Source organism: Rhinolophus hipposideros (genome assembly GCF_964194185.1).
Source record: "Rhinolophus hipposideros genome assembly, chromosome: 8".
Taxonomy (NCBI): domain Eukaryota; kingdom Metazoa; phylum Chordata; class Mammalia; order Chiroptera; family Rhinolophidae; genus Rhinolophus; species Rhinolophus hipposideros.
Window position 1 is genome coordinate 78,758,177 of NC_138054.1, and position 24,090 is coordinate 78,782,266.

The 24,090-nt window shown below is 53.6% G+C and overlaps 1 protein-coding gene across 1 annotated transcript in view; it reads left to right on the plus strand.

Moving 5' to 3' along the window:
- Positions 1 to 23,884, plus strand: part of RUNX3 (RUNX family transcription factor 3) — a gene marked incomplete at both ends in the record, with an annotated part of 57,847 nt that extends 33,963 nt beyond the window's left edge. Inside the window, 4 exons of the mRNA XM_081056100.1 lie at positions 1,078 to 1,234; positions 8,671 to 8,775; positions 18,277 to 18,435; positions 23,340 to 23,884. Of these exons, the coding sequence (XP_080912226.1) occupies positions 1,078 to 1,234; positions 8,671 to 8,775; positions 18,277 to 18,435; positions 23,340 to 23,884 (966 nt within the window). The remainder of the gene's footprint in view (positions 1 to 1,077; positions 1,235 to 8,670; positions 8,776 to 18,276; positions 18,436 to 23,339) is intronic.
- Positions 23,885 to 24,090: the final 206 nt, after the last annotated feature.

Here is a 24,090-nt window from a genome sequence, read left to right on the forward strand (position 1 = left end):
ACAGCGGTTCCTGGCAGCTGAGGCCGTCCTTGCTCCCATTAAGACGACTCCAAATTGGAAAAAAGGATGAGTGGCTCTTTGAGGTCTCCCGGGTGACATCTTAAAATACCAGTGGGGAAAATCTCCCGAGGAGGAGGGGGATGGGGAGGCCCGTGTGACTTTAATCCTCAAAACGGAGGTTTTACTGTCACTTGGAGCTTAAAAGGAATCTTTGAAATTAAAAGAAGACAGGATGTTGACAGGAAATCTGGCCTTTTTAATCAGACCCCAAACATTTTCTCCTTGAAATTTTTACCATCTGGATCCCTAGTCCCTGCACGCGGTGGCCACGTTTAAATGGCTGTGACTGCGTTTGCAGTCTGATTCCTTTTCAAAAGGCATCTGCCTCTCCGTGCTCCTTGGGGTGGGGGGTGGGGGAGACTATATTAAGGGTGCATTTCCACCCCCATCCTGCAATTCCCAGCAGGTGCACCCTCCTGCTATCAAAACCCTTCTTTCACTTTAAAGGGGTTTTCTGTACACATCTTCTCAAAACACCACTTTGTTTTGCATTTTGCATTTTCTCTGCATAACGAATTCAAGCTTTGCAGAGGCTCATAAACTGGGCCTGGGCCACATTGTAGGACCAAATTTCATACCCCAAACGGCTCTTGCGTTAATTGAGTGTGGGGAGCAGTCCCGTTATTATTGGTGTTGATATTATTTTTACTTAGAGACTCGGTTGCTGGGAGCTTGTTGATAACTCTTTTGCTCAAGCAAAGGGGAGAGGGGCACGGCACCCTACAGCATAGTGACTGAGCTTATTCTCAGCTCTCGCTTCGATTCAATTCAATTGAAACGATAATTTCACAAGACAGGACTTAACCAGCTGAACTAGGCTTTGGATATAGAAGGTAGGGATCTTGTTTTTGTTATATTTGGGGGAAGGTCTCTATTGTTTTTCGGCCTCTCCTCCACCCAGCATTTGAGAAATCCGCAGTGCGCCTGAGACCTAGGGGAGCTGCCAGCCCCGGCCCCTCCCTCCTTCGCTTTGCCTCCCCCTACCTTTCTAAGCTGTCCCCGACCCCATGCCCTCAGGTGGTGGCGCTGGGGGATGTGCCAGATGGAACGGTGGTGACTGTGATGGCTGGCAACGATGAGAACTACTCTGCTGAACTGCGCAATGCCTCTGCCGTCATGAAGAACCAGGTGGCCAGGTTCAACGACCTTCGCTTCGTGGGCCGCAGTGGGCGAGGTGAGCCGGAGGGAGACCGCGGGAGACCGCGCCAGCCCGACATTGGCAATGGCAAAGGTTGGGGGGTAAGGAAGTTAAGAGTCAGGCCTTGGCATCCCAATAGGATCCCCAGAAACAGGTCTCCGGGCCCAGCTCTGTCTGAAACGGCGGTTGGGAACCCCTAGTATGCTACAGACCCCTTTAACGATGTGAGGAAAATTAGGGTCTCTAGCCAGAAAAAAACCCACAATTTTCTCCCAGTTTCTGGGGTTTACTAACTCCCGAAGCCTGCCATGTCTCCCTTTTCCCGATGAAGTGCCCTGGCCTCACAAAAGATGCAGGGGGGAGATTAACAAGCTCAAAAATGGGCCTTTGGGCAGGCGGTTTAGAGGACAAATCCTTGGTCTGTGGGGCCCAAGCACCCCAGCCACTCTCCCCACTGGGGCAGAATCTCCCCCACACTTTGAGGCTGCCTCTCCGCAGCTGTGGTCTCCCAAAGCCACAGTTTCCCCAGCCCTTAAGGTGGTTTAGAAAAGAAACAAATGCAGTACAGGATGCTGAATATTGGAAAGTGAGGCTTGAAGGCTGCCATCGCCCACTCCAGAATCAAGGCTTATTTGCCACCCTGCCTGTCTGACCTATCTCGGGCAGTATGAAGGAAAGCAGGATCAGACACCGACTTGGTGTCGCCAGGGGCTATTGAGTAGGAGGGACTGTTGGGACCTGAAACCCATCATCACTTCTGGGTGGAGAAGTCCTAGAAACCCTGCCCCGGAGAAATGAGGGCTCGCTGGCCCTTTAAGGCGAGCCGGCTGAAAACTGGGGAGTGCCCTTCCCAAGCACCGGCCTGCCCCTCCAGCTTTGTTAAGAAAGTAAGCAGGGTTCCCTCTGCTCCCAGTCTCGACAGAGGCCGAGGTAGAATTGTACTTTTCATCACCAATAAACAAGAGCTTTTCAAGATTTTAGTTCCCTCTGAGCCGCCAGCCCTGCTCGGAAATGGGCATCTGGGCACCATTTTTTCCCTCTCCAACCTTGGTTCAATGTATACATACAAATGTCAAACATATTTTGACTTTTCAGCATTAATTAAAACCAGGGCATTATTTGCATGTAATAACTGTTTACTTGTTACTTTTTATGAAACTGAAATAGTTTACATTCTTTCAAACATTTCCTGTTCCTGTTGGCTCCCTTCCCCAAGCACAGATTTCTTTCAAACGTTGCCCTTAACTGGTTGCAGGTTGATGGATGGAAAATGTTTGCTTTTATGAATTAAGCTTTCATTGCTGCTCCTAATTAGTCTCCAAGCCCCTTTTGTCATCCCCAATCTCTCAAGCCTTTTGCAACTTAATCCCAGCCCCAACCCTTAGTGGAGAGTTGCCACTGGTCCGAGGTGGCTGGCTTGGATGCTGGAACGGTGGCCTGGTCTGTCAGCCCAGGTGGCAGTTACTGTGAGGGAGGCCCCCTATAGCTGCAGCCTCTTGGGAGGCAGGTAGAGGTCAGTCTCGGGAGTCCACCATGATATAGGAATATGGTACCGTACCCCCTCTCCAGGGAGGTGAGATACAGAAAGGGAAGGGATGATGATTCTGAGTTACAAGACCTTCTCTGGCCATTCTGCTAAAAATGATTTCCTCATGGCATTTGTGCCCACAGACCTGCGCCCACCTGGCAAGGCCTGCGGGGAGAGGGATGGGTTTCCTAAGCACTGGTGAGCATCATGCTCTTAGAACAGGCACGGCTGAAGCTGGATTGTGGCCCTGGGAGATGCAGGAGGCTGACTTGAGAAACCATTCTCACAGCCATTCTCTCACCAGTCTCAGTGGTCCTGGGAGGCAAGAAGAGGCCTGAGTGGGAGTTCCGATGCCTGTGGAACTCGTCAAAACTTTAGATCTCAGAGGCTAGTGGTGTTAAACAGCCTGGGCTCTAAAACCAGCTGACCTGGATTTTAGTTCCAGCTTCACCAGTGACTTGCTGGACGATACGGGGCAAATGGCTTAACCTCTCTGTGCCTCAGTTTCCTCATCTGTAAAATGGAGGCTAATAACGGTACCTACCTCATGGGATTTTGTGAGGGTTAAGGAACTTGGTACAAGTGTCTTGGTTGCCATGTACTGAGAGCTGGATACATGTTAGAAATTTTGTTACTTCAAATGCCTGGGACTAGAGGAGATCTTTGAAGTCCCTTTGAGTGGTGACAGTCACTGATTCTCTGATTCTGGTGCGGTTAGAGCGGGGGTGGGGGAAGCCCAGAAGGTGTGAATTGTTGAGTGGGAGAAGTGGAGGCGGGTGTCAGTGGAGAAGGAGTGTGCAGCCGTCCTGTGGCGAGCAGCAGTGCATCTGCTGTGCCCATCCTGCCATTGGGAAATTCCCTTGGAGAGAACAAATCAGATTGACCCAGACAGTTCGGACCACTTCAGGAGTTGGGAGAGCTTAGGGTTTGGGACCCAAAGCCTTTCCCTGGCTCTCTGACTTCCGCCAGGACTAAGAAACCAGACGGAAATTTCCACCTGTTTCCTTGCTTTTTATCCCTTGATTCTGTCTTAATTCCAAGAAGATAGCTTTCCATGAGACATAGACACACCACCGCCCCAGGGCTCCATGATAAGTCTGAAGGTGTGAACTGAGGAAGGAAGAGAAGGAAACCAAGTCATTGGTGTCTCCTGCAGTGATTAGGGCCAAGGCCCCTGCACTGCCAGACAAAACACCCGCTTCTTACAAGTGTTTTGTAACACACCCTTTACCACCCACCATGAAATGCATAGATAAGGTAGCCTACCTACTTATGAGCAGTTTCAAATTCCATGGCTATCATGGGAAAGGGGGGGTAATTTATAATAATACCTATTTGAATATATAAATGTTGGAAGAGACCACACTGACTGATGGCCAGATGCTTGCCCTGCCGGCAGCCGCCCCGTGACCAGCACAGCAGGCCAGACAGGCGAGGTACGCGTGGCTCAATGGCTCAGTGTGAACACGGCATTGCCGCCAATTACGTGATTTTCTGAAGTTGTGAACAATTCTTAACAACGTTCTGAACAAATTTTTTTTTAAAAAAATTGTCTTTCCTCCTGGAAAATTCAATAGATATTAAAAGTATACAAAAAAATGTGCTTTGTCTTATGCAATATTGAGTTAGTTTCACGGCTCCGAGGGTCTTTATAAGCAAGTTTTTTACACACAGGAAGAAGGACTACTTCACTGCCCTTTGCAGTGCTGGACATTTGCATCCTCTGTCCCCCGAATCCCACCTCTTGAGGACCAGACACCACAAATCCCCAAAATGCTCTCTGGGAGGCAGCCACGGCCTAGGTGAAAGAGAAAAGAGCTTGAATCCCTGAACTGTTGTTAACTGGTTAAAAAGAAACCCGTGTATGTGGAGAGAGGTTTGGGATGAGATGTGTGGGTGCAAGGTTAAGGGGACCACTGATAGAGGAGAAGAGAGATGGCTTCTTGGCTGATGTTGAGAAAACCAAGGGGGCCCCTGAGACCCAAGGGGTAGCTTTTTATTTCCTGAGCAAGATTTCTCCTCCAACCAGGCAACCCTGGGAGTGCCTTGATTTGCAATTCCTGCACTCCTGACTGATTGCAGGTTTGCCCGGGGTTCCCGCACAAAGTTGTCCACTTCCTTTGTCGTCTCAGCTTCCTCCTCCATGAGAGGGACAGAGATGGATGGATGGGTTTGCTGCCAGGCAAAGGGAGAGGCCCGGGGTCCTCACCACCCCTGGTTCACAGGGTCCCTTATCCCTGTGGTACCTTACACCTGCCCCTCCCTCCCACTCCTGCTCCCAGGTCCCAGCCTCTCCCTTCCTCCATCCTCTCTGCGGGTACCTGGGAGGGGTGATGCTAGGCCCTGAAACTGGGAGGCAACTGTTGTGGAGGGCTAGTGACCTCAGGGGTGGCCTGTGGTTTGCTGCCTGGTGGGAATGGGGGCGTTTCACTCCCCAGGAGCAGGTCCTTAGTATCTATGCAGAGGGGCAGGCCCCAGCACATTCTAACCTTTCTGGGCCATGCCTGGATACTGTGTGACCTGGCCAACTCATTACTCCTCCGTGAGTCTCAGTTTTCTCATCTGTAAAATGGGAGCAGTAATCTCTGCCATTAATTATTTTAACAAACGTTTGTTGAGCATCTCCAATGTTCTAGATGCTATGCTAGGGGCTGGGGACACAGCAATGAACAAGACAAAAGTGCTGGCCCCAGGGAACTTACAGCCTAGTAGAGGGAGACAAAATAAAATAAATAAGTAGATGGATTATTAGAAGTAATAAGCATTTTGGGGAATTGAAGTAGGGAGAGTGGGAGTAGGAGGGTCTATGATGCTTCCAACTGAGCTTCTTAACCTTTTTTCATCCCACAGACCCCTTTGACAGTCTCAGAATGTTTTTTAAAGAATAAAATGAAGCACAAAGGATTACAATGGAAACTAATTCTATTAAAATGTAGTTAGAAAGGCGTCTTTTACAAGTGTGATAAATGTGCTGCTTTGTTAGCGTATTAAATAAGACGACCTAGCAATGGGTCTGATGACGACCATGATTTTGAAGTTGTGACGAGCATAAAAGATATTTAGAGAAATCTGCAATGTCTGTAATGTGATATGTAAATATCTGTGACATCTGTTGTGACAAGGTCACAGGGATTGCTGTAATGCCTCTGTGGTTTGTTGCCTATGTTCATACACGAGAAGGATGCTAGATTTCATTTAGAGGGTAGGGACAATACAATTGCTGTGTCTTTTCCTATCCTAGTTCACAGGCCCACTCAGTTCTAAGGGGAGGCCACGGAGGCCAAGTTAAAAACGCCCACTTCAGAGAACGTGAGCAGGGAGGGCCTCACCGAGAAGGTGACTTTTCAGTGGAGACCTGAGGGAGGTGAGGTGCGAAACAGGAGCACTTGGGATTGGGGCCCACCCAGCCAGGGTGTTCAGAACCGGGTGCTCTGGCTCTGGGCTGTCACCTAAACTCCCCATCGGCTTGCTGCCCTGCAGCACCGAGGAGGTAACAGAAGGAGAGGCCCAGGGATTGTTGGAAAGTGCCTGACTGGTTGGGAGTGGGGGAGTCCAGGAGGGAAATGACCTCAGAGTTAGGGAAAGCAGTAGGGAAGGAGGGCCCGCTGGAGGGGGTGGACAGGGAGCCTGAGCCCACCTACCTAGACATTTCCCTAGTCTTCTGCACATCCTATTTTCAGAAACCATGGAAAGTGCCCCCATGGGCTGAAGCGAGGGGCCAGATTTGTCCCTCTGACTCAGGACTTCAGAGGCAGGTGCAATTTGCATTTCCATCCCTACCTCCAGCCCACTGGCTCAAGAAAATTCTTCCAGAGAGGCCCCACTTTTTCAGTTCGAGTCACACCTCAATTTAAACCCCCACCTCTGATATCTCAGAAGCCCTCGGGTTCCTCCGTGTCTCCCTGGCAGCCTTGCTGCTTTACTTTGGTTCTGGAGTCTCCTGTTTCTGGAGCTACAGTTTTCACTTGATCACTAAACCAACAAATACCCAAAGAGAATCGTGCAAAGGGGACTGTAAAGGGTCGGACCTATCCTGAGTTTTCATTTCCCACCTTGAAGTGGGGATATGAAAACCCACCTCCCTGCCTTGGAGAGTTGTTGGGAGCACAGGCACAGCAGCGGGGTCCACTTAGGCAGCCTACCTACCCTGGGCCAGCCCTGGGAGACACAGGCGCCCCAGGTCATTGGCCCCTGCCCTCAGGGGGTCCCCAGTGCTATAACTGGGGTCCAGAGATAGGGGTGTTCAGAGAGGGACGCCAAGTTTGACTTGTTCCCCTACACCCTCCCAAAATCATTTGTGTGGAGGCTTTGATAACGGAGAACAGACGGGGTGGGGTGGGGGTGGGAGTGGAGGGCCTCACACTTCAGGGAAGGTGCTGGGAAAACTGGGTTGCCCTTTGAGGAAAAATCCTTGTCTTATACCACACCAACCAGTAAACCCCCAGAAGAATCAAAGAAGTAAATGTAGAAACTAGAGAGAATGCTGTTTATCAGAGATAAACCTTTTATCTGCTTGTTACCTGGGGAAACCTGCCTAAACACGGAAATGATAGGAGAAATCACAAACCAGAGATAGAACTGAAAATGCAAAACAGTTCGGAGTCAGAAAGCGAAATGTAACGGCCAGTGAACTGGGAAACTGATTGCCACAAATAGGACATGGAAAGTGTTAACAAGCTTAATATAGAATGACTTTTTAAAGGCACTAAAACCTTAATCGGAAAGTATAAAAGAACATGAAGCCATAATTTGTGTTTGATTAGAGCAGCTAATAAACATTAAAAAGTTTCAATCTCAGTAGTAAGAGAAGAAAGGCAAGTGAAGTCTGGAGCGTGTAAGAGATCTTCCAGTTTGATAGACATCACAATGCTGGTGGCACCAGGGTGACACGTGGCCTCACACCAATCACGATGACTCTGGAGAGTCATCTCACTCGAGGGATCAGTGCCCCTAAATACGTCCCAACACTGTGATGCGATGAAATCACTCACCACTTCTTGGAATCAATGCTAAGGAAATAAGCAGAGATGTAGACAAAGATTTTTAGAAACAGAAGGTCATTTTCGTTTTATGTTAAACGGTAAAAAAACAAATTATTATTTTAAAAGGGTTTCTTCCCCCCCTCTCAGGAATTTTGAATGGAGACTTTGGAGCCAAATGTCTATCTAAAAATAGAACAGAGTTCTGGAAATAACAGTTGTGTCTACAAATGAAATGTCTGCAGCTCCCAAATCAGCCCTTTTCCAGCCCCGGCTGCACACACCAATAAGAAATTAGCAGCAACATAACTACCCGAGAGTAAGGAGATGGATAAATAAAAGATGAGGCTCCCATGAGTTGAACTATTTTGCAGCCATTAGAAATGAAGTTGATGAAGAATTTTTAATGACATGAGAAAGTGATTAGATGGGATGTTAAGTGAAAACAGAGTACAAAAACATATATTTTAGTATCATTGCAACTATGTAAATACATATACCCACCCAAAAAGGACTGGAGGAGAAAACACCCAAATGGTAACAGTGTTTATCTTTGGCTAGTGGTTTTCTTTTTTATGTTTTCTCTGTTCTCAAAGTTTTCTATAAAGATGACTGAATCACTTTAAGGAAAAAGTATATACCCATCCTTGCACCCCATCCCAAAATCGCAAGGGTCTCTGGATAAAAGGAACAACACAAACACAGGCTAAGAAGCAGGAAATAATCCAGGGTGGCCAGAGGATGGGGTGGGGGAATGTGTGTGATGAGTTGGTGCCAGACCTCTCGGAGCCTTGAATGCCGACTCCAGCAGCTTGAACTTCACCTAGAGCCCCACCTTCTATCAGGTTCAAAGGGGAGAGACCTGCCCCTGCTGGAAAGTTAGAGGTTTCCTGGAGAGGCACACAAGGCGTGTTGTGAATGGCTCCACATGCCAACCTCCTGCCTTTATTCCCCATTCCCCCCAGGGAAGAGTTTCACACTGACCATCACCGTGTTCACCAATCCCACCCAAGTGGCCACCTACCACCGAGCCATCAAGGTGACCGTGGATGGACCCCGGGAGCCCAGACGTAAGTGCCAGAGCCACTGAGCCCCCTGGGTCGGGGAGGAGGGTCCAGTGGGGGAAGGGATGCAGCCGGGGTCAGAAAGATGGCACTGGGTCTCAGAAGCACTCTCATGGGGGGGTTGTGGTCCTCTGGTCTATACCCCCACACACTGTGTGCCTGCCAGCAAAGCCCCAAACTCTCTGTGCTTAGCCTGGACTTCTGGAGGCCAGTGAGGAGGCTGGGAGGGGGAGGATCAGCTGACTCCTCCCCCATGGGATGACTTCCCACTGGGGACCAGCTGGAGACTATGGATTGCATTCATTAAGGAAAAGGCTTCAGATCGGATGATTGTGGGTGTGTGGTGGGGGGCTGGAGGTTGGGCCAGGTGTGCCCTACTCCACCCCAGCTTCCTCTGCCAGTGGCTGAGGGAGGGAGCCATTCAGAACAGGAGCTAGTCTGGATGTGAGGACATATCCCCTCCTTGGAAACTTTTGAATCTCAGTATATGATTTACTCAAATTGCACAGAGCCCAGGCGCTCTGACCCAAGGACCCACACTCTCGAGATCAGGAATGCAAATTTGATTCTGCAGTTATTTATTGAGCACCGACTATGTGCAGGGAGCCCTGGTCCATGCATTTTAGCATCAAAGGGAATTTGTGTTTAATTGCTTCTGCCTGCTGAAGGACCTGGAGTTTGCAGATGCAAATTGGGGAAACTGGAAGGGCAGCCGCCACGTAGTGGACCAGCGGCCTGTGTTCATTGGATGAATGAGTGAGTGAATGAATCAATGCATGAAACAAAGAACCTGCTGACTATCTCTGGACTGGCTGCTTCCAGAGCTCTGACCAGAGCTCTTGTCTGGACTGTCTGTCACTGGTGGCACACTCACCTGGTGTATTTGAAAGCTTCCCTATCCTTCTCTTACTTTGTAATTGTGGCCCTTTGCAGTTTAGAAAACCCTTTCACATTCATTGTCTCATGGGATCCTCGTGACAGCAGAGCCAAAGGGTCACTGGGTTCCAGTGAGGAGAGAATCCAGGCCTGGAGACATGAGGATCCTGGCCAGGGCCTCACACTCTCTTAGCTTCAGAGAGGCGCCCAGTGTCCCAAAGACAGCCTTTGATCCTGATTCCTCGTGGAGTAGGCCCGGGGCAGGAGGACAAGCTCCTGGTCTCTCCTCAGTGCCCAGGAGGCTCACAGCAGGAGTGTGACTAGGCCAGGGTGTGGTCAGTGAGGGCCACCCAGCCTGGCCCTGGGCCAGCTCCTCCCTTCTTGGGAATCAGGCAGGCCTGGTTCCCCATCTGTCCAATCCTGGGTCCAGTCCGGCATCTAGTCACTTGGGAAAGGCTCAGAGCTGGGCCAGGTGATTCTGGAAGAGTTCCCTCCAGGCCTCTCAGGGCCACCTGAGCTCCTGCACATGGTCAGCAGGCCCAAAGGCATTCAGCTCCCAGCAGGCAACTGCTCTGGCCCACATTCCTGCGGCGATTGACACACCCCTGGCCTTGGGCTTCATGGCCCTAGGCAAACCGTGTCTTGATTTTTGGCCTCAATTTTGTCAACTGTGAACTGGGTCAGTGGTCCCAAAAGTCTCAAGGTAGTGATGGCTGGAAAGCCCTTGTGAGCCATAGGCCGTTGTATAGAGAGCAGCTTCTGAAGCAGCTTACCTGGCTGGGGGTCCTTGGGCAAGTTGCTGACCTCTCTGGGCATCAGCTGCCTCCTCCTGGAAGTGGGATAATACCACCCACCCTGCAGGCCTGGAGATCAGTGCTGACAGGTGGACAGCATCTGGCTGTAGTCGAGGGAAGGTCCTTGTGAGTCACTGTGAGTGATGATCTATTTATCCCTGGTACCTGGCCACCCCCCTGCACTCCCACCACCACCACCATTAGGGTGGCTGCTGAGCACCGCAGCCCATGGTAATAAAGGAATAAGTTTCTGTGGAAGGAGACGATATCCTCCTCTAAAAATCCAGGGACAGAATCAGGTTGGACAGGAGCCGCAGTTGGGCTCGATGTGATGTTGCAACACTAATAAAGCAGTGAGCCCCTAGTCCAAAGAGGCATGCAAGGCCGGGGGGGGGCATTTAGAGCCTGATGGGAGGTTTCTAGGGGCCTGGCAGTACCTGGAATCCCTCAGAGCCCTCCAGGTTCAGCCCACTCAGCCCAGGGCTACCCACCAACCCCTACTGAGGCCCCTGGATGAGGATTTCCTTTCTGGGCCTTTCTCCTGCTTTGTGACCCAACCCCATGTGAGGCTAAACCTTCTGTAGGGTGAGGTAGGAGTAGGGGTTGGTCCCTGGAGCCAAGGAGTGGCGCCTGCAGCTCCCTGAGGCAGCTGTGGGTTCTGTGGCTGGGTCGTTCCCCTCTGGTGCCCTGCAGAGCATGCCCCATGTGCAGCCAGGTGGCCAGCTGGGTTTGAAGGCTGGCTTGGTGGCTTCCTGCCTGTGTGGCCTCGGTTTCTGAGGTTCTCAATGCTGGTGTCCCTCACAGTCACTCGGGGCTGGTTAACAAGCAGGTGGCCGAGAGGGATCCAAGATGTGGATTCAGTACAGTACAGGGCCTGGTGATTTGGTCGTGAACGATGGTTTGCGAACTGCTCACCCTTCATCTTCCAGGCTTAGCAGGTGCTCGTACCTGAAAGGGTAGGACCCAGGTTCCTCATCCTGCCTGCGGCAGGGGGCGGGCTGCTCTGGCATCTTGCCTGCGGGCCCTTCGCAAAAATGTATGAATGGTGGAATGATTTCAACAACTTTCCTGGATAGCTCCCATGTGTCAGGCACTGTTTTAGAAGCTGGGGACACTGTAGTGAAGCCAACAGATGGCTCCTGCCCTCTTGGGTCTCACACACTGAGGGGGGAGAAATGGTAAACAGTTCTATTGTCACCATGGCACACAAGGCCCTACCTGATCTATGCCTGTTACCCCTCTATCTTCCTTCTCACTCATCCCACTCTGGCTGCCCTGGCCTCCTTGGCTGGTCTTTGATAGGGTTTCCGGGCGGAAATTCCTACCTGTTCTTGTGAATAGTTTTTCGCTATCTTATTCCTGAATCCCGAGAAAAGTTGGTCGGGAAATCAGGAAAATGGCTCCTCGAATCCAGGTGTTTGGTAGAATTGGCTGTCACTTTGTGGAAATGATTCTTTGTGAAGTACAGAAAACAGTTTATATCTCAGGATTCGGGAACGGGAAAGTGAAAAAAATTCCTGAGAACGGGCAGGAATTCCCACCCGGAAACCCTAGTTCGCACTGGGTAGCCATACTCTTGCCTCAGACCCTTTGCATTGCAATACCCTCTCCTGGAACAGTTCTGCCCAGACACCCCCAGATTCGTGGCTCACTGCTTCCCACCCTGAAGTCTTTCCTCAAAGTTTGCCGTGAGCCCTCTCCTGACCACCCTGTTTGAAATCACACACACACACAGCAACCCCCCCACCAACCCTTACACTTCCCGGCTTTAATTTTACCTCAGGCCCTGGTCGCCTTCTAAGATGCTATACAGTTCATGCATTTATTTCATTACTTTTTCACCTCTCCCCATCACTGTATACACTCCACAGAGCAGAGGTGCTTTCCTCTGCTTTGCCAGGCACTGGTAAAGACCCCGGAACACACACCTGCGCACTTAGTAGGTGCTTGGTAGGTAAATATTTGTGGAATACACGAAGTAAACAAATGATTAGCTCATTTAACTTCAGGTCATGTGAAGTCCTATAAAGAAAAACAAAGCTGGGAGCCAGGGAAGTGGGGGATGGGACACAGCAGGGATGGGCGAGAGGGGAGACCTCCTGAAGAGGTGACATTTGAGCTGAAGGAAGTGAGCAAACCTCCATTATGGCTGCTGGGGCCTCCAGACAGCATGGACAAGAAAAGTGACCCTAAACCTGCACCTGGGCCTTTGAGGCTCCTGAAGTTGCCACAGTTTCATTGTCAGCTCCCGGTGAGGGGGATGCCCCAGTTGAGGAAAGCTGACTGCTCCTGGCCCTGGCTCCCAGGACCCCCACGGTTCCCAGGGGAGTGCACCCAGCAGGAGGGAAGGGGTTAACCTCAGACCTCCTGGGTTCCCCTAATCAACCCCAGGCCCATGGGAGCCCCAGGAGCCTGAGTTGCGGCCCTTGGAGGGAGCCGCTTGCCTCCCTGCCCGCTGGCCTCTGGCCAGCCACCGACCGGCTTTCATCTGCTCACAGGGGGCCGATTCACAGCAGACCACCCGGGGCCCAGCACCCGCCTGTGATTCCACGCGGTTGTTAAGAGTCGGGTGTAAATCTCCTGACAGGCCGCAGAGCGGGCCTTGGGCCCGGGTGCCCCACCCCACAGCTGGGCAGACAGTGGCTGCTGTGTCTGGGTTGTGGCTGCACCAGAGCCGGGCCTGGCAGCCGAGGAGGCAGCCGAGTGGCTTCATATGGGTGAAGGGCTCCATCACTGGGGCTTACATTGTTCCCCGCAGACGACCCTTTTCCTTGGCCCTGCGCAGCTCTGCTTCTCCCTGCCCCTGTTGGCCTCCTGTCCCCCTCCATCCAGCTGAGGCAGGAACTGAGCCGGCCTCTTGCCACTCAGACCTCACTGCCACGCATCTCGGTTCTCCTCTCCTGGAGGTCTTGGGAAACCAAGACCTTAGCTGTCAAACCCCATGCAATATGCTGCCCATTCTGGCTGGGCTTGACCACGTACATTCACTTTCCCTTCTGTAAAATGGGGATGACAGTAGCAGTCTCTCAGAGGGTTGTGGCCTTTGGAGACAATATGCATGGCCCACCTGGCACAGTGCTTGGCAATGCTGGAGGGGCTGTCAGTGATTGGAGCCCAACTGCTGGAAGCTGACTGGCACCCTTAGCCAGGTCCTGTGGACCAAGGTGTTCTGCTTTTAAACATTTGGGGTTTGTCCTCAGCTCCTCCTCACCCTCAGGGGTAGACAGTATGATAACCATTTTACAGGTGTGGAAACTGAGGCCCAGAGGAGGAGAGGGACTTGGTGTGTTAGAGCAGGGCGTGATTAGAGAGCTGGCCTCTCAGCACTGAGCTTCAAAGAAGGGCAGGGCTCCCAGTAGAGTCTACTGAGACCCTGTCATCTTCTTCTCCCCAGGCCCATCCTCCCGACCCACAGAGAGCTGTTCTGGGTCCATTGTCTAGAGCCTCTGATTTTCAAAACCCAGGCTCCTTTCCTGCATGATGGGCTTCTGGAAGGGAAGGTGGCCAACTGCCTTCTGTGTGACCTCAAGCATGTCACTGACCATCATCACCAAGCCTCAGTTTTCTCACTTGTAAAATAGGGACATTGGTAGACCTCCCTTGCGGGCTGACACAGGGTGAAACAGGGCAGTGCATGGCAACTGCTCAGACTCGGGAATGGAGGAAGCAGTTAGCATCGGCAGTTAGCTGTTTCATTTCTGCTCCCGCTGGCTACGGCACTCAGTCTGCAGCGTTGCTGTGGGGGGGGGGGGTGGGGAAGGGGGGAGCTTAGTGTTGGGAGAAGGAGGCTTCCTGGAGGAGAGGATCCTGGGCTGAGCCGCAAAGGACAGGAAAGCATTCCTGGCCGGGGCTGTGCCTGAGCTGTGGCTCTAAAGTGTGGGAGACGGAGAATACTCGAGAAACCCTGGGAACAGCAACAGCATATGGAAGTGGTGGTGGATGGGGCCCTGAAACAAGCAATCCTGTCTTCTTCTGGGGCCCTAGTATGGCCAGTGGTTGATCCTTACAATCTTAAGTCAGGAACTTTCAAAGCTAGAGGGACCTCAGTGAGCAGCCTGTACAGAGGGGAAACTGAGGCTCAGCATGAAAGGGCTGGGCCCAGGTGACCAAGGGAGCCAGGCCAGAGATACCCACTCAGCTTCAACTGTGGGTAGCTGAATGAAAGAGCTTTATTCTGCAGGCCCATCTTTCCTCAGGCACAGGAAGTTCCGTTCTGTTCCCAATGTGAAGGTCTGGGCCCCGTGGCACTAAGACTCTCTGGCACCCTAACCACGTGGAGCTGCCTTGGCTTCCCTTTGCCCCTCCTTGGCAGTAGCTCCAGCTTTCCACAGCCACAAGGAAGCAATTCGTGAAGTGCTGTTAAAACTCCCCTCCTCCAGAAAGTCTGCCCTATGCAAAAGCAGAACAGCACATGGTTGGAGCATGTGCTCTGGGTCCAGATTACCTGATTTATATCCCAGACCAACCACTTAGCATAGGTCTCAACTTGAAGCCTCAGTGGCCCCATCTGTGAAATGGGAGCAAAAAAAGAAAATATCGAGAGAAAGAGCACTGGACTTGAAGTCAGGGGCCAGTGCTGGCTCTGATATCCAGGTCCGTGTCCCAGACACGACCTAACCATCCTGGCCTCAGTGTTCTGGTCTCTAATATGGGGATGATCATCCTGCCTGTCTCAGCATGGTCCAGAAGACAGTGACCCAAGTGGATGGAGTGCGTTCACAAACCTTTTTGGGCGCCATGATTGGCGCCATGATGGGGCATTGTGGCTTAGGGTGGGGGAAGGGGAGTGTGACTTTAGTGAGACAACCAGGCTGCAAGCAGCAGGGCCCATCCTCGAACCCAGGCCAGCTGTGAACCCCGCCCTCCTTCCGCCAGGCCACAAGATTAACTGTAAACACGTTGTACACAGTGTGACTCAGAAACGGGACTTCATTCGCCTATGACGATAACACCAAGGCCTGAGGTTTTGCACCAGCTTTTGTGTAGCTTCATTGGCTCCCTTCAGGCTTGTGGTTGACTAAGACACCCAGGTCCTTTGCACCTAAGCTGCTGTCAGGTCAGTCTGCGGTCTCCAGGTCCTTCCAGTCGGCTTCCTGCTTGTTGAGATTGTTCTGAATTCATTCGTACCCCAGCTCATCCACTTCGCCTTGCCATTTTTGGTGGCCTCAGCGGCGAGGGCAAGAGTTCCTTCAAGGCCTGTCAGGGCTGAGGCCGAGCTTTGTGGCACTCCCCTCTTGAGGGGTATTGTTAACCAGTCCTCTGTGGCTAAGGTTACGCAACCAGCCAGAAAATGAAGTCTTGAACTTGGACGTTACAAACTGGCAATCCCTGAGCAAGACACGTCCTACAAAGTGGTCGGTTTGGCCTTTTTTTCAATATTTGAATTAATTGCCAACATATAAAATATAGGAGATTTTATATAAAAGCACGTTTATGGCTTCTCGGGGTCAATTGGAAGCTCCTGGTCAGTTGGAAGCTCTGGCACCACTGGGCCCACCCCCATCAGGACACCAGTCAGCTGGACTGGATGACAACTGTCCCTTCAACAAGGCACACCATCTCCACTCTGCCCCAGGCCCTACCCATCCCAGGTGCCTCATCTACATGACTTGCCCACCCCCATAGGCATCTGAGTTTGCAGCCCCAGCTCCAACCCACGTTTTCCCCTTTGTTGCCAAGGTCTTGTGAGGCAGCAGCAGGGAGCCTGGCTGGAGGACCAGTGGCCTCATTCTAGCTGCCAAGTGTCCCCTGTGCTCTAGGCCTGGGGCCTCCCCAGAGGAGAAAGTGGGTTCCCTGGTTGTTGGGGACTTGCTAAGCTCACTGTGCCTCCCAAGACTACCTGTTCCATTTCAAAGGGCTCTCAGATGCCCACTTGAGCCTGTGGCAGGGGTGTGTAGGGAGGCTGAGGGCCTGTGGGGGACCTGGAATCCATCGCATTCCAATTTTGAGAACCAGAAATGAGGCCCATTCTGAGGCCTTCACTTCTGTCCCCTCTGTCCCTGCACTCCCAGTGGCCATCAACAGTTATTTCACACTTTTCCAGGCTCCCAGGGTGCCATTTCCCAGGCCTGGGGAAGGATGGTGAGGAGTTCTATTTTAGCTACCACCTACTTCTCTCTTCTCTCCCTGTCAGTCTAGAAAACTCCTCATCTCACTGCAGAGCCAAGGACTCAGGCAAGCCTTCCCCTCTCCCTTGGCCCCTCTCCACACTTCTTTTCCAAGGGATCCCAGGCCCAGGAAATCCTTCCCCCTTCCTCGCTGTGTGACCTCAGGCAAGCCTCTTCACCTCTCTGAGCCCCAGTTCTCTTGCCTGTAAGAAAAGGACGAGCCAGCCTGCCTTCCTGGCTTCCTCCCTCAGGTCAGGTGGAGTGGAATGGGCCAGCCTTGCTGTTGGGCTGAGCAGCAGAACCCAGGAATGCTCGGCCTTCTGCGTGAGCCGTCCATTTCAGTGTCTGCCCTGGAGAAATCCCCAGAAACACAAGGCTGCGAACAGGGACATTCATGTGAGGGAATAATGGAGGAAATTCAGAAACAGCCTAAGAGCACAGCCGAGAGGAGCGGCTGAGTGATCTCCAATGGGTATGATCAGCAGAAGCGAGGGGCAGCCCTGGGCATAGCGGTGCAGGCCTCCTCAGGCTCCGGAGCTTTTGCGGGAACTGGGAACTCTGTCATTTTCATGGGACTGGCTTAGCCTCCCCGTTTTAGAGATCATAAACCTGAGGCAGCGCTCCAGGGTATGCTACTGAAAAAACAAGTTATGGAATGATACAGCCAGGCTGAGACCGTTCAGGAAAGTTCCATGAGAATCTTGCTCTGTGTTTTCCAAGCATGTGAAACCAAAAAGAGGCTGGAAGGAAAGGCCTCCAAACTGATCACAGAGGCACTTCTGGGGAGGGAGTTAAGATGGCCTTAAGGAGCTATAGCCTTATCTGTCATGCCTTCATTTTTGTAGATACTCATGTGTCGCTTGTGAAATGTAAAACAAGTCATTGAAAAGTGGTGTGTGTGTGTGTGTGTGTGTGTGTGTGTGTGTGTGTGTGTGAGGGGGTGGTCCCTGCATGCTTGATGTCATTCAGGAAGCCCTGGCGTGGCCTCTGATGGCCTCACAAAGGCAGGCGCATGGCCACCTTGACCCTGCCAGCACCTCCAGGCCTGGGGTCTTTTCTGTATGGGCCACGGCAGAAAGGTAATGGGAAATGCTGGCAGTTTCTCCAGGTTCAATGCCCCACGCCAGGTGCACGGGTCCCTGTCCCCAGCTTCCAGTCAGAGAAGGGAGTCCAGCCCCTCCATGAGGTGCCCCATGCCTCTTCTCAGCATCCAGGTGAATTTTTCCTTCTGTCTGAGGCTCGGAGAGGAGAAGGCAGGTGCTGGGGTCACAGGTGACTCGGGGCTGGAGGGGGCAGCAGTCCCATTTCACGACCACCTCCCATCATTCTTGCAGATGTGGGGGGTGAGATCTGGGAGGCAGAGGGTGGCAGCGCTCCTGGGTTCTCTCCCTGGCCCCTACGGGAGCCTGCTTGAGCCACTTGCCCATGCCTGGTGTCTCAGTTTCCCCTTCTGCCAAACAGTGTGTTGTAGATGTTCAGGTGTGGGAATGGGTATTCCTTCTCAAAAAGGTAGGGGTGAGATCATCACGGCAGCCCCAGGGCGGCCCATGTACCGTTCACTGTTCAGAAAGTCCTTGGAGAAGCTCAGGAGAAAGGTTGGTAGTGACCTAAGGGTTCTCCCTACAGAGGCCCAAGGTTAGACCTCAGGGAGAACTTCCCTGTGGAGCGAGGCATTTCTGTCCTCCGAGACTCTTGGGACCAGCTGCTGACCGGCTCCCCATGCTCTGCAGGACACCGGCAGAAGCTGGAGGACCAAACCAAAGCGTTCCCTGATCGCTTCGGGGACCTGGACCGGCTGCGCATGCGAGTGACACCGAGCACGCCCAGCCCTCGAGGCTCGCTCAGCACCACAAGCCACTTCAGCAGCCAAGCCCAGACCCCCATCCAAGGTACAGCAGAGCGGGGGCTGCCGCGGGGGGAGGTGGACGGGGACCTGGACGTGTGTCATGCACTGCGCCGCCCTTGTGTTGTAGAGGAGGCAGCTGTGCGCATTCGCTCCGACAGGTATTTCCTGAGGGATGCTCTGTGCCCAGGTCTGCGCCAGGCCCTTCATTCATTCGCTCAGCAAACATTTATTGGCACCCACTATGTGCCATGCATGGCGCCTGGCCCCAGGCATCAGCAGGAACCGACACGCTCCGTGCCCTCCAGGACCTCACTGTCCCCTGGGGAAATGGGCGTTAATCCCATGGTGCACCCATTAAAACTGGGGCATGACTTGTCCAAGGAGGCTGTGACAGACACGTCCCTACTGAAGACAAGTAGAGACAAGCCTCAGCTTTCTCATCTGAAAGTGGGATAGTGGTGGGTGCCTCTGCCCGGGGCTGGGGTGACATTCAGATGCCACAGCCTCTGAGGTAGGCTGCACACAGCCTCTTGCACTCAAGCCAATCTTTGTAAACTGTAAAGTGATGTTGCAGCCCTTGGCGAGAGACACAGCATTGCCCGGGAAAGGCCGCACCCCCAAACAGGAGGGAGGCCCAAGCTGGGGGTCTGTATCCCTGTTGCCTGGATGGATGTAGCAGGCACAATCAAAGCTAGGTCTCAGGCAGGCCTTCCAGTCTAGACAGATGCCTGGCACATAGCAGGTGCTTGGTAAATGGTGGGATGATGAATATTTACTCTTTTCCAGGCTCTGTCAGCCAGTGACAGGGTTTAGGCACATGAGGCTGTGTGCACAGCTGACCCGTGGGCCAGGCTGGGGCAGACAGCGCTCATCAGCAGTACTAGACACAGGCAGCGTGCTGGCTGCCATCGTGCACTGTGGGTGTCATTCTCGGTCCTCGCGAGCCTGGTTAGAACTCATCTGGCAGATGAGTGATGGTGGCAGACTTGATGCGGTCCCTCAGTGTGAAGAGAAGTTTCCTTCCGTTGTGGCCTGGGAAGCTGGGCCTTGGTCTTGATAAGGTGGGAAGAGACCCCAGGTCCAGCCACTCTGAGCCCATAGACTAGCAAGTTTGAGATACTCAGCAGTTATTGAGTCTGGGGGCTGCAGGGCAGGGTCTGACCTCAAGAGGCAGTGAGAGGTACTCAGCATTCTGGATTCATGCCCACCCCTGCCCAAAAGCTATCTGCACAAGCCAGCATTTGTCAAGATACAGTGCCTAACACTGCAGGCTTTACCCTGCCATGGGCAGAACTGGGGCACAGTGAGGTATTGGGGCGCAGCCAGGGAACCCCAGAATCCAACAGGGAGGAACATGCCTTTCTATTCAGTAGCTCCCTTGGAAGGAGAGCCCCTCTCTGCCCTCCCACGGTTGTGTGGGCATGGCTGGGGGATCAGTGCCTGAGGGAGCCTGAGGCAGGCTACCCACCCTCTGTCCAGCCCCAAAGGGCCGGGTCTGGCCCAGCAGCAGACACAGCCCCTGTCTCCACTCTGGGACTAGGAGGAGAGACGGGGCCTGTGTGGGGCATGGCTAATGCAGTCCTTTCCCTTTGGCTGCATCCGAGGCAGGGCCCCCAGCCCTTCCCTCACCACCCACAGCACTGGGCCTCAGCCTGCCTCTATGGCCCTTTGACCCAGCCAGGCTCCCCCCTGCCCAGGACTGACCCCTTTGGAGTGAGAGGAAGGGCTCTTGACAACCAGGACCAGGGAAGCAGCATGGATGTTGCCGTCAGGTGGACTGGGCTTGGAATTGTGGTTCTGCCAGGCACTGGCTGTGTGATCCTAGGCAAGTCGTCACTTTACCTCTCTGAGCCTCAGTTTTCTCATCTATAAAGTGGGAAGAAAGAGGTACCTGCCACAGAGGGGTGTTGGCGGGGCTGGGTTTAGGTCTCTCTCATTGGCCCTCCCCTTCTTTTGGGATGAGCGTCTGCCTTCAGACTCCATCCTGGGGATCTACTCAGGACACATCACCACTACTTCTCTTGCTGCCTGTTAATAGCTTTGACCCCTGGCTTTGGTCACTGTCAAGCAGCGCAGAGGCCCCAACCTCTCCATACCCCAGCCCCTGGCCCCCCGGCTGCGGCCGCCCACAGTGGGGGCTTCTAACAGCTCAAAGGGCTCATTCAGCCACCATGCAGCAGCTGGGGCAATTTGGAGAAGAAAATAAACATTTCCTTCCAGTGTTGGGATTGGCTGCTCGACAGCCGGCCAGCTCTGGTTTCCTGGGGCTACTGGGTTGGGGGGGTGGGGGAGCAGGAGCCTCAGGGGTGCCGAGGGCAGACACTTCCCCACTACCCTGGGAAGGAGGCAGGAGGGGACAGTGGCAGTCTGGGCAGGTCCAGCTCAGAGCTGGCAGCCCATGTGAACTCCAAGGGTTCACACCAGGCCCAAGCCCACCTTGCACAGCCTTGTGTTTCCTGGGCCGCAGCCCAGCTGTCACTCGCATCCTGGGGTCCCTGTTTGGGTTTCCTTTGCTTTGAGAATGGGGTTCCTGTCAGTGGGTAACACTCACTTCCTGGGCTCAGAGCAGAGGTGTCAGTCCCGTGCTTGGCTATGCTTGTGGGGCCGGGCACTGCCAACAGGCCTTCTCCCCTGGGGTTCCCAGATGAAGGCTGGGAGCCAGGCACCTCTGACCCCTAGGCTTCAAGTCAGCGCTGACCAGCCAAGGGACCTGTTAAGGAGGATACCACATGTTCCAGGAGGACGCTTGCCCCCACATTGAGCCCGGAGCATTGCTCCATTCTGATCCACCACGAGGACCAGAGCCCCCTGCTAAAGAAACACCCCAGCTGAGCTGCGAAGGCCCCAAAGCCCAGAGAAGTTACAAGTCTCACCTGAGGTCATGCAGTACCTCAGGCAGATCTGGGGAAGCAAGAGGCCTGAGGGCACCCGCAGCTCTCTGTCCTCAGCCAGGCCTCAGTCACAGCAGGCAGTGCCCACCTGGAGCTGCCCGTGCGGCAGAGGCTGGTCTCCCTGAGTCCTCTTTAGTGGGATGCCACAGAGGGGCTAGGGACAGACACATTTCCCCTCAGGACCACTGCTTGGGGCCCATCCACCTCCCCACAGCTGCCCAGAATTATCTGCCTTGACCAGGGTACAAGAAAGGCCCAGAGTCAGGGGCTCATCTTTGCAGGGCTCTGAATGGCCCAGTTCTCCTGGATGCCCAGAGCAAGAGGTGTCATAGCTGCCACAGTAGTGGAAACCCTCATCAGGCCTCTATTCTGTGCCCACTCTAAGCATTTTACATGTATTAACTAATTTAATCCCTAGGAACTGTTATTGTCTCCATTTTTCATGTGGGAAGGCTGGTGCACAGAGAGGTTAAGTGACTTGCCCAAGGACACACAGCTAATAAGTGTCAGAACCAGGATAAGTATCCAGCTGTAGAGACCGCACAGTTAACCTCCGTTCTGTGCTGCCTCAGAGATGGGACAGCTACCAACAGGCCTGTATCGGGGCTCAGGACTGGAACCCTAGGATCTTGTGCCAGGGCCAATGTGCTGTGTGACCCTTAGGCAAGTGCCTAACCCTCTCTGGGCCTCAGTTTTCCTACTGAGAGTGTTAGACTCAATCCCAAAGCCCCTTTGATGCTGAGGTTTGGGGGGGGGGGTCTGTGACTACAAAGGTAGGGGGCAGAGGCTCAGATGCCCTTGTCTTGGAGTCCAGTGCGGAGCCAAACTGGGGGAGCTGGGACAGGGCCTGGGCTGGATGTTGGGTCTCTTTTTGACAAGGGAAGGGCCCAGGCCACCAAGCCCCTCTTTGCTCCTGAGGCAAGTGAAGGTGGCCTCTCATGTTCAGGACAGCCCTGGAGACACAGGCCCAGGGCAAGGTGTGTGGGGGTGGACAAAGCTGCTGTGGACCCAGCCCCCACCACACAGGTGTAAGCTCACATGCCCTAACCCAGCCCAACCCACGTGGGCAGGAGAGTTGCAGGCATGCACAACACCCTAGCAGAGAGCAGAAAGCAAAAGCCTCATGAGGAGTTTGTGTCCTTTTTGCAACATCAGGAAAATCTTTTTACCTCAGTTTCCTTACCTGCAAAAGCAGGCTCCAAATCTCAACTCACAGGGCCATTGCAGACCCTCTCCACACCCAAGGTCTTTCCAACTCTTAACTGGGAGGGAGGCAGAAGCTGCCAGGCCAGGCCTGATGGGAGGCCTGTACTGTCCCTATCAGCCCCCTACACCCCTAACAGCCCAGGCGGGGGCCCATCTTCATCCCCTCCACAGGCCTCTACACTACTAGGCTGTACACTACTAGAAGAGCCTCCCCCCAACACCTGCCCAAGGAGGCCCCCATGACCACCTGCAGCCCAAGTACCTGCTCCGCCTACATCCCAGGAGGAACCATATTCAGAGCTAGGAAGGCTTCCACCCCCAGGAAGCCAGGCCAGTAAGAGCAGAGCCCCATGTAGAACCAGGGAGCAGAACCAGACCCCCCCATACATAGGCCTGTGCACCAGAGCCCTGAGGGAACCCCGAGGTCATTTTTTTTATTTTATAAATTTTATTGGGGAATATTGGGAGACAGTGTGTTTCTCCAGGGCCCATCCGCTCCAAGTAGTTGTCCTTCAGTCTCGTTGTGGAGGGCACAGCTCACTGGCCCATGTGGAAATTGAACCGGGAACCCTGTTGTTCAGAGCTCATGCTCTAACCAACTGAGTCATCGGGCCACCCTGTTCTTTTTTTTTAAATTGTATTTATTGGGTTAACATTGGTAATAAGATATAAATTTCAGGTGTACAACTTGATAATACCACATCTGTGTACTCTGCTGGGGTCCTCACCACTGGAAGCCTAGTCTCCTTCCGTCATCATGTATTTGACCCCCTTTACTGAGATTATTCTTAAAGAAGGCCTCTGGGGCGATGTTGGGCTGCCACTGACCCTCCTCCTTGCTGTCCCCCAGGCACCTCGGACCTGAACCCTTTCTCCGACCCCCGCCAGTTTGACCGCTCCTTCCCAGCGCTGCAGACCCTCACGGAGAGCCGCTTCCCCGACCCCAGGATGCATTACCCAGGGGCCATGTCGGCCGCCTTCCCCTACAGCGCCACGCCCTCAGGCACGAGCATCAGCAGCCTCAGTGTGGCCAGCATGCCGGCCACCAGCCGCTTCCATCACACCTACCTCCCGCCGCCCTACCCTGGGGCCCCGCAGAACCAGAGCGGGCCCTTCCAGGCCAACCCGTCCCCCTACCACCTCTACTACGGTGCGTCCTCCGGCTCCTACCAGTTCTCCATGGTGGCCGGCAGCAGCGGTGGAGGTGACCGCTCCCCCACCCGCATGCTGGCCTCCTGCACCAGCAGCGCCGCCTCCGTGGCCGCCGGCAACCTCATGAACCCCAGCCTGGGTGGCCAGAGCGATGGCGTGGAGGCTGATGGCAGCCACAGCAACTCGCCCACCACCCTGAGCACGCCGGGCCGCATGGACGAAGCTGTGTGGCGGCCCTACTGACCGCCCGGGTCACAGTGGACTGCTCCTGATGGAGGCAGGGACCCCAAGAACCTTCCCAACAAGTGGCAGGCCCAGCTCCGAGGCTGAGGGCAGGAACGGGACCCATGCTCCATGGCAACCATGGGCCCAGGGTCCATGGGTCCCAGGGCCCAGAGCTGGTGGGTGGCTCTGAAAGCATCTATTCCAGCCACATCTTTGTACAGAGG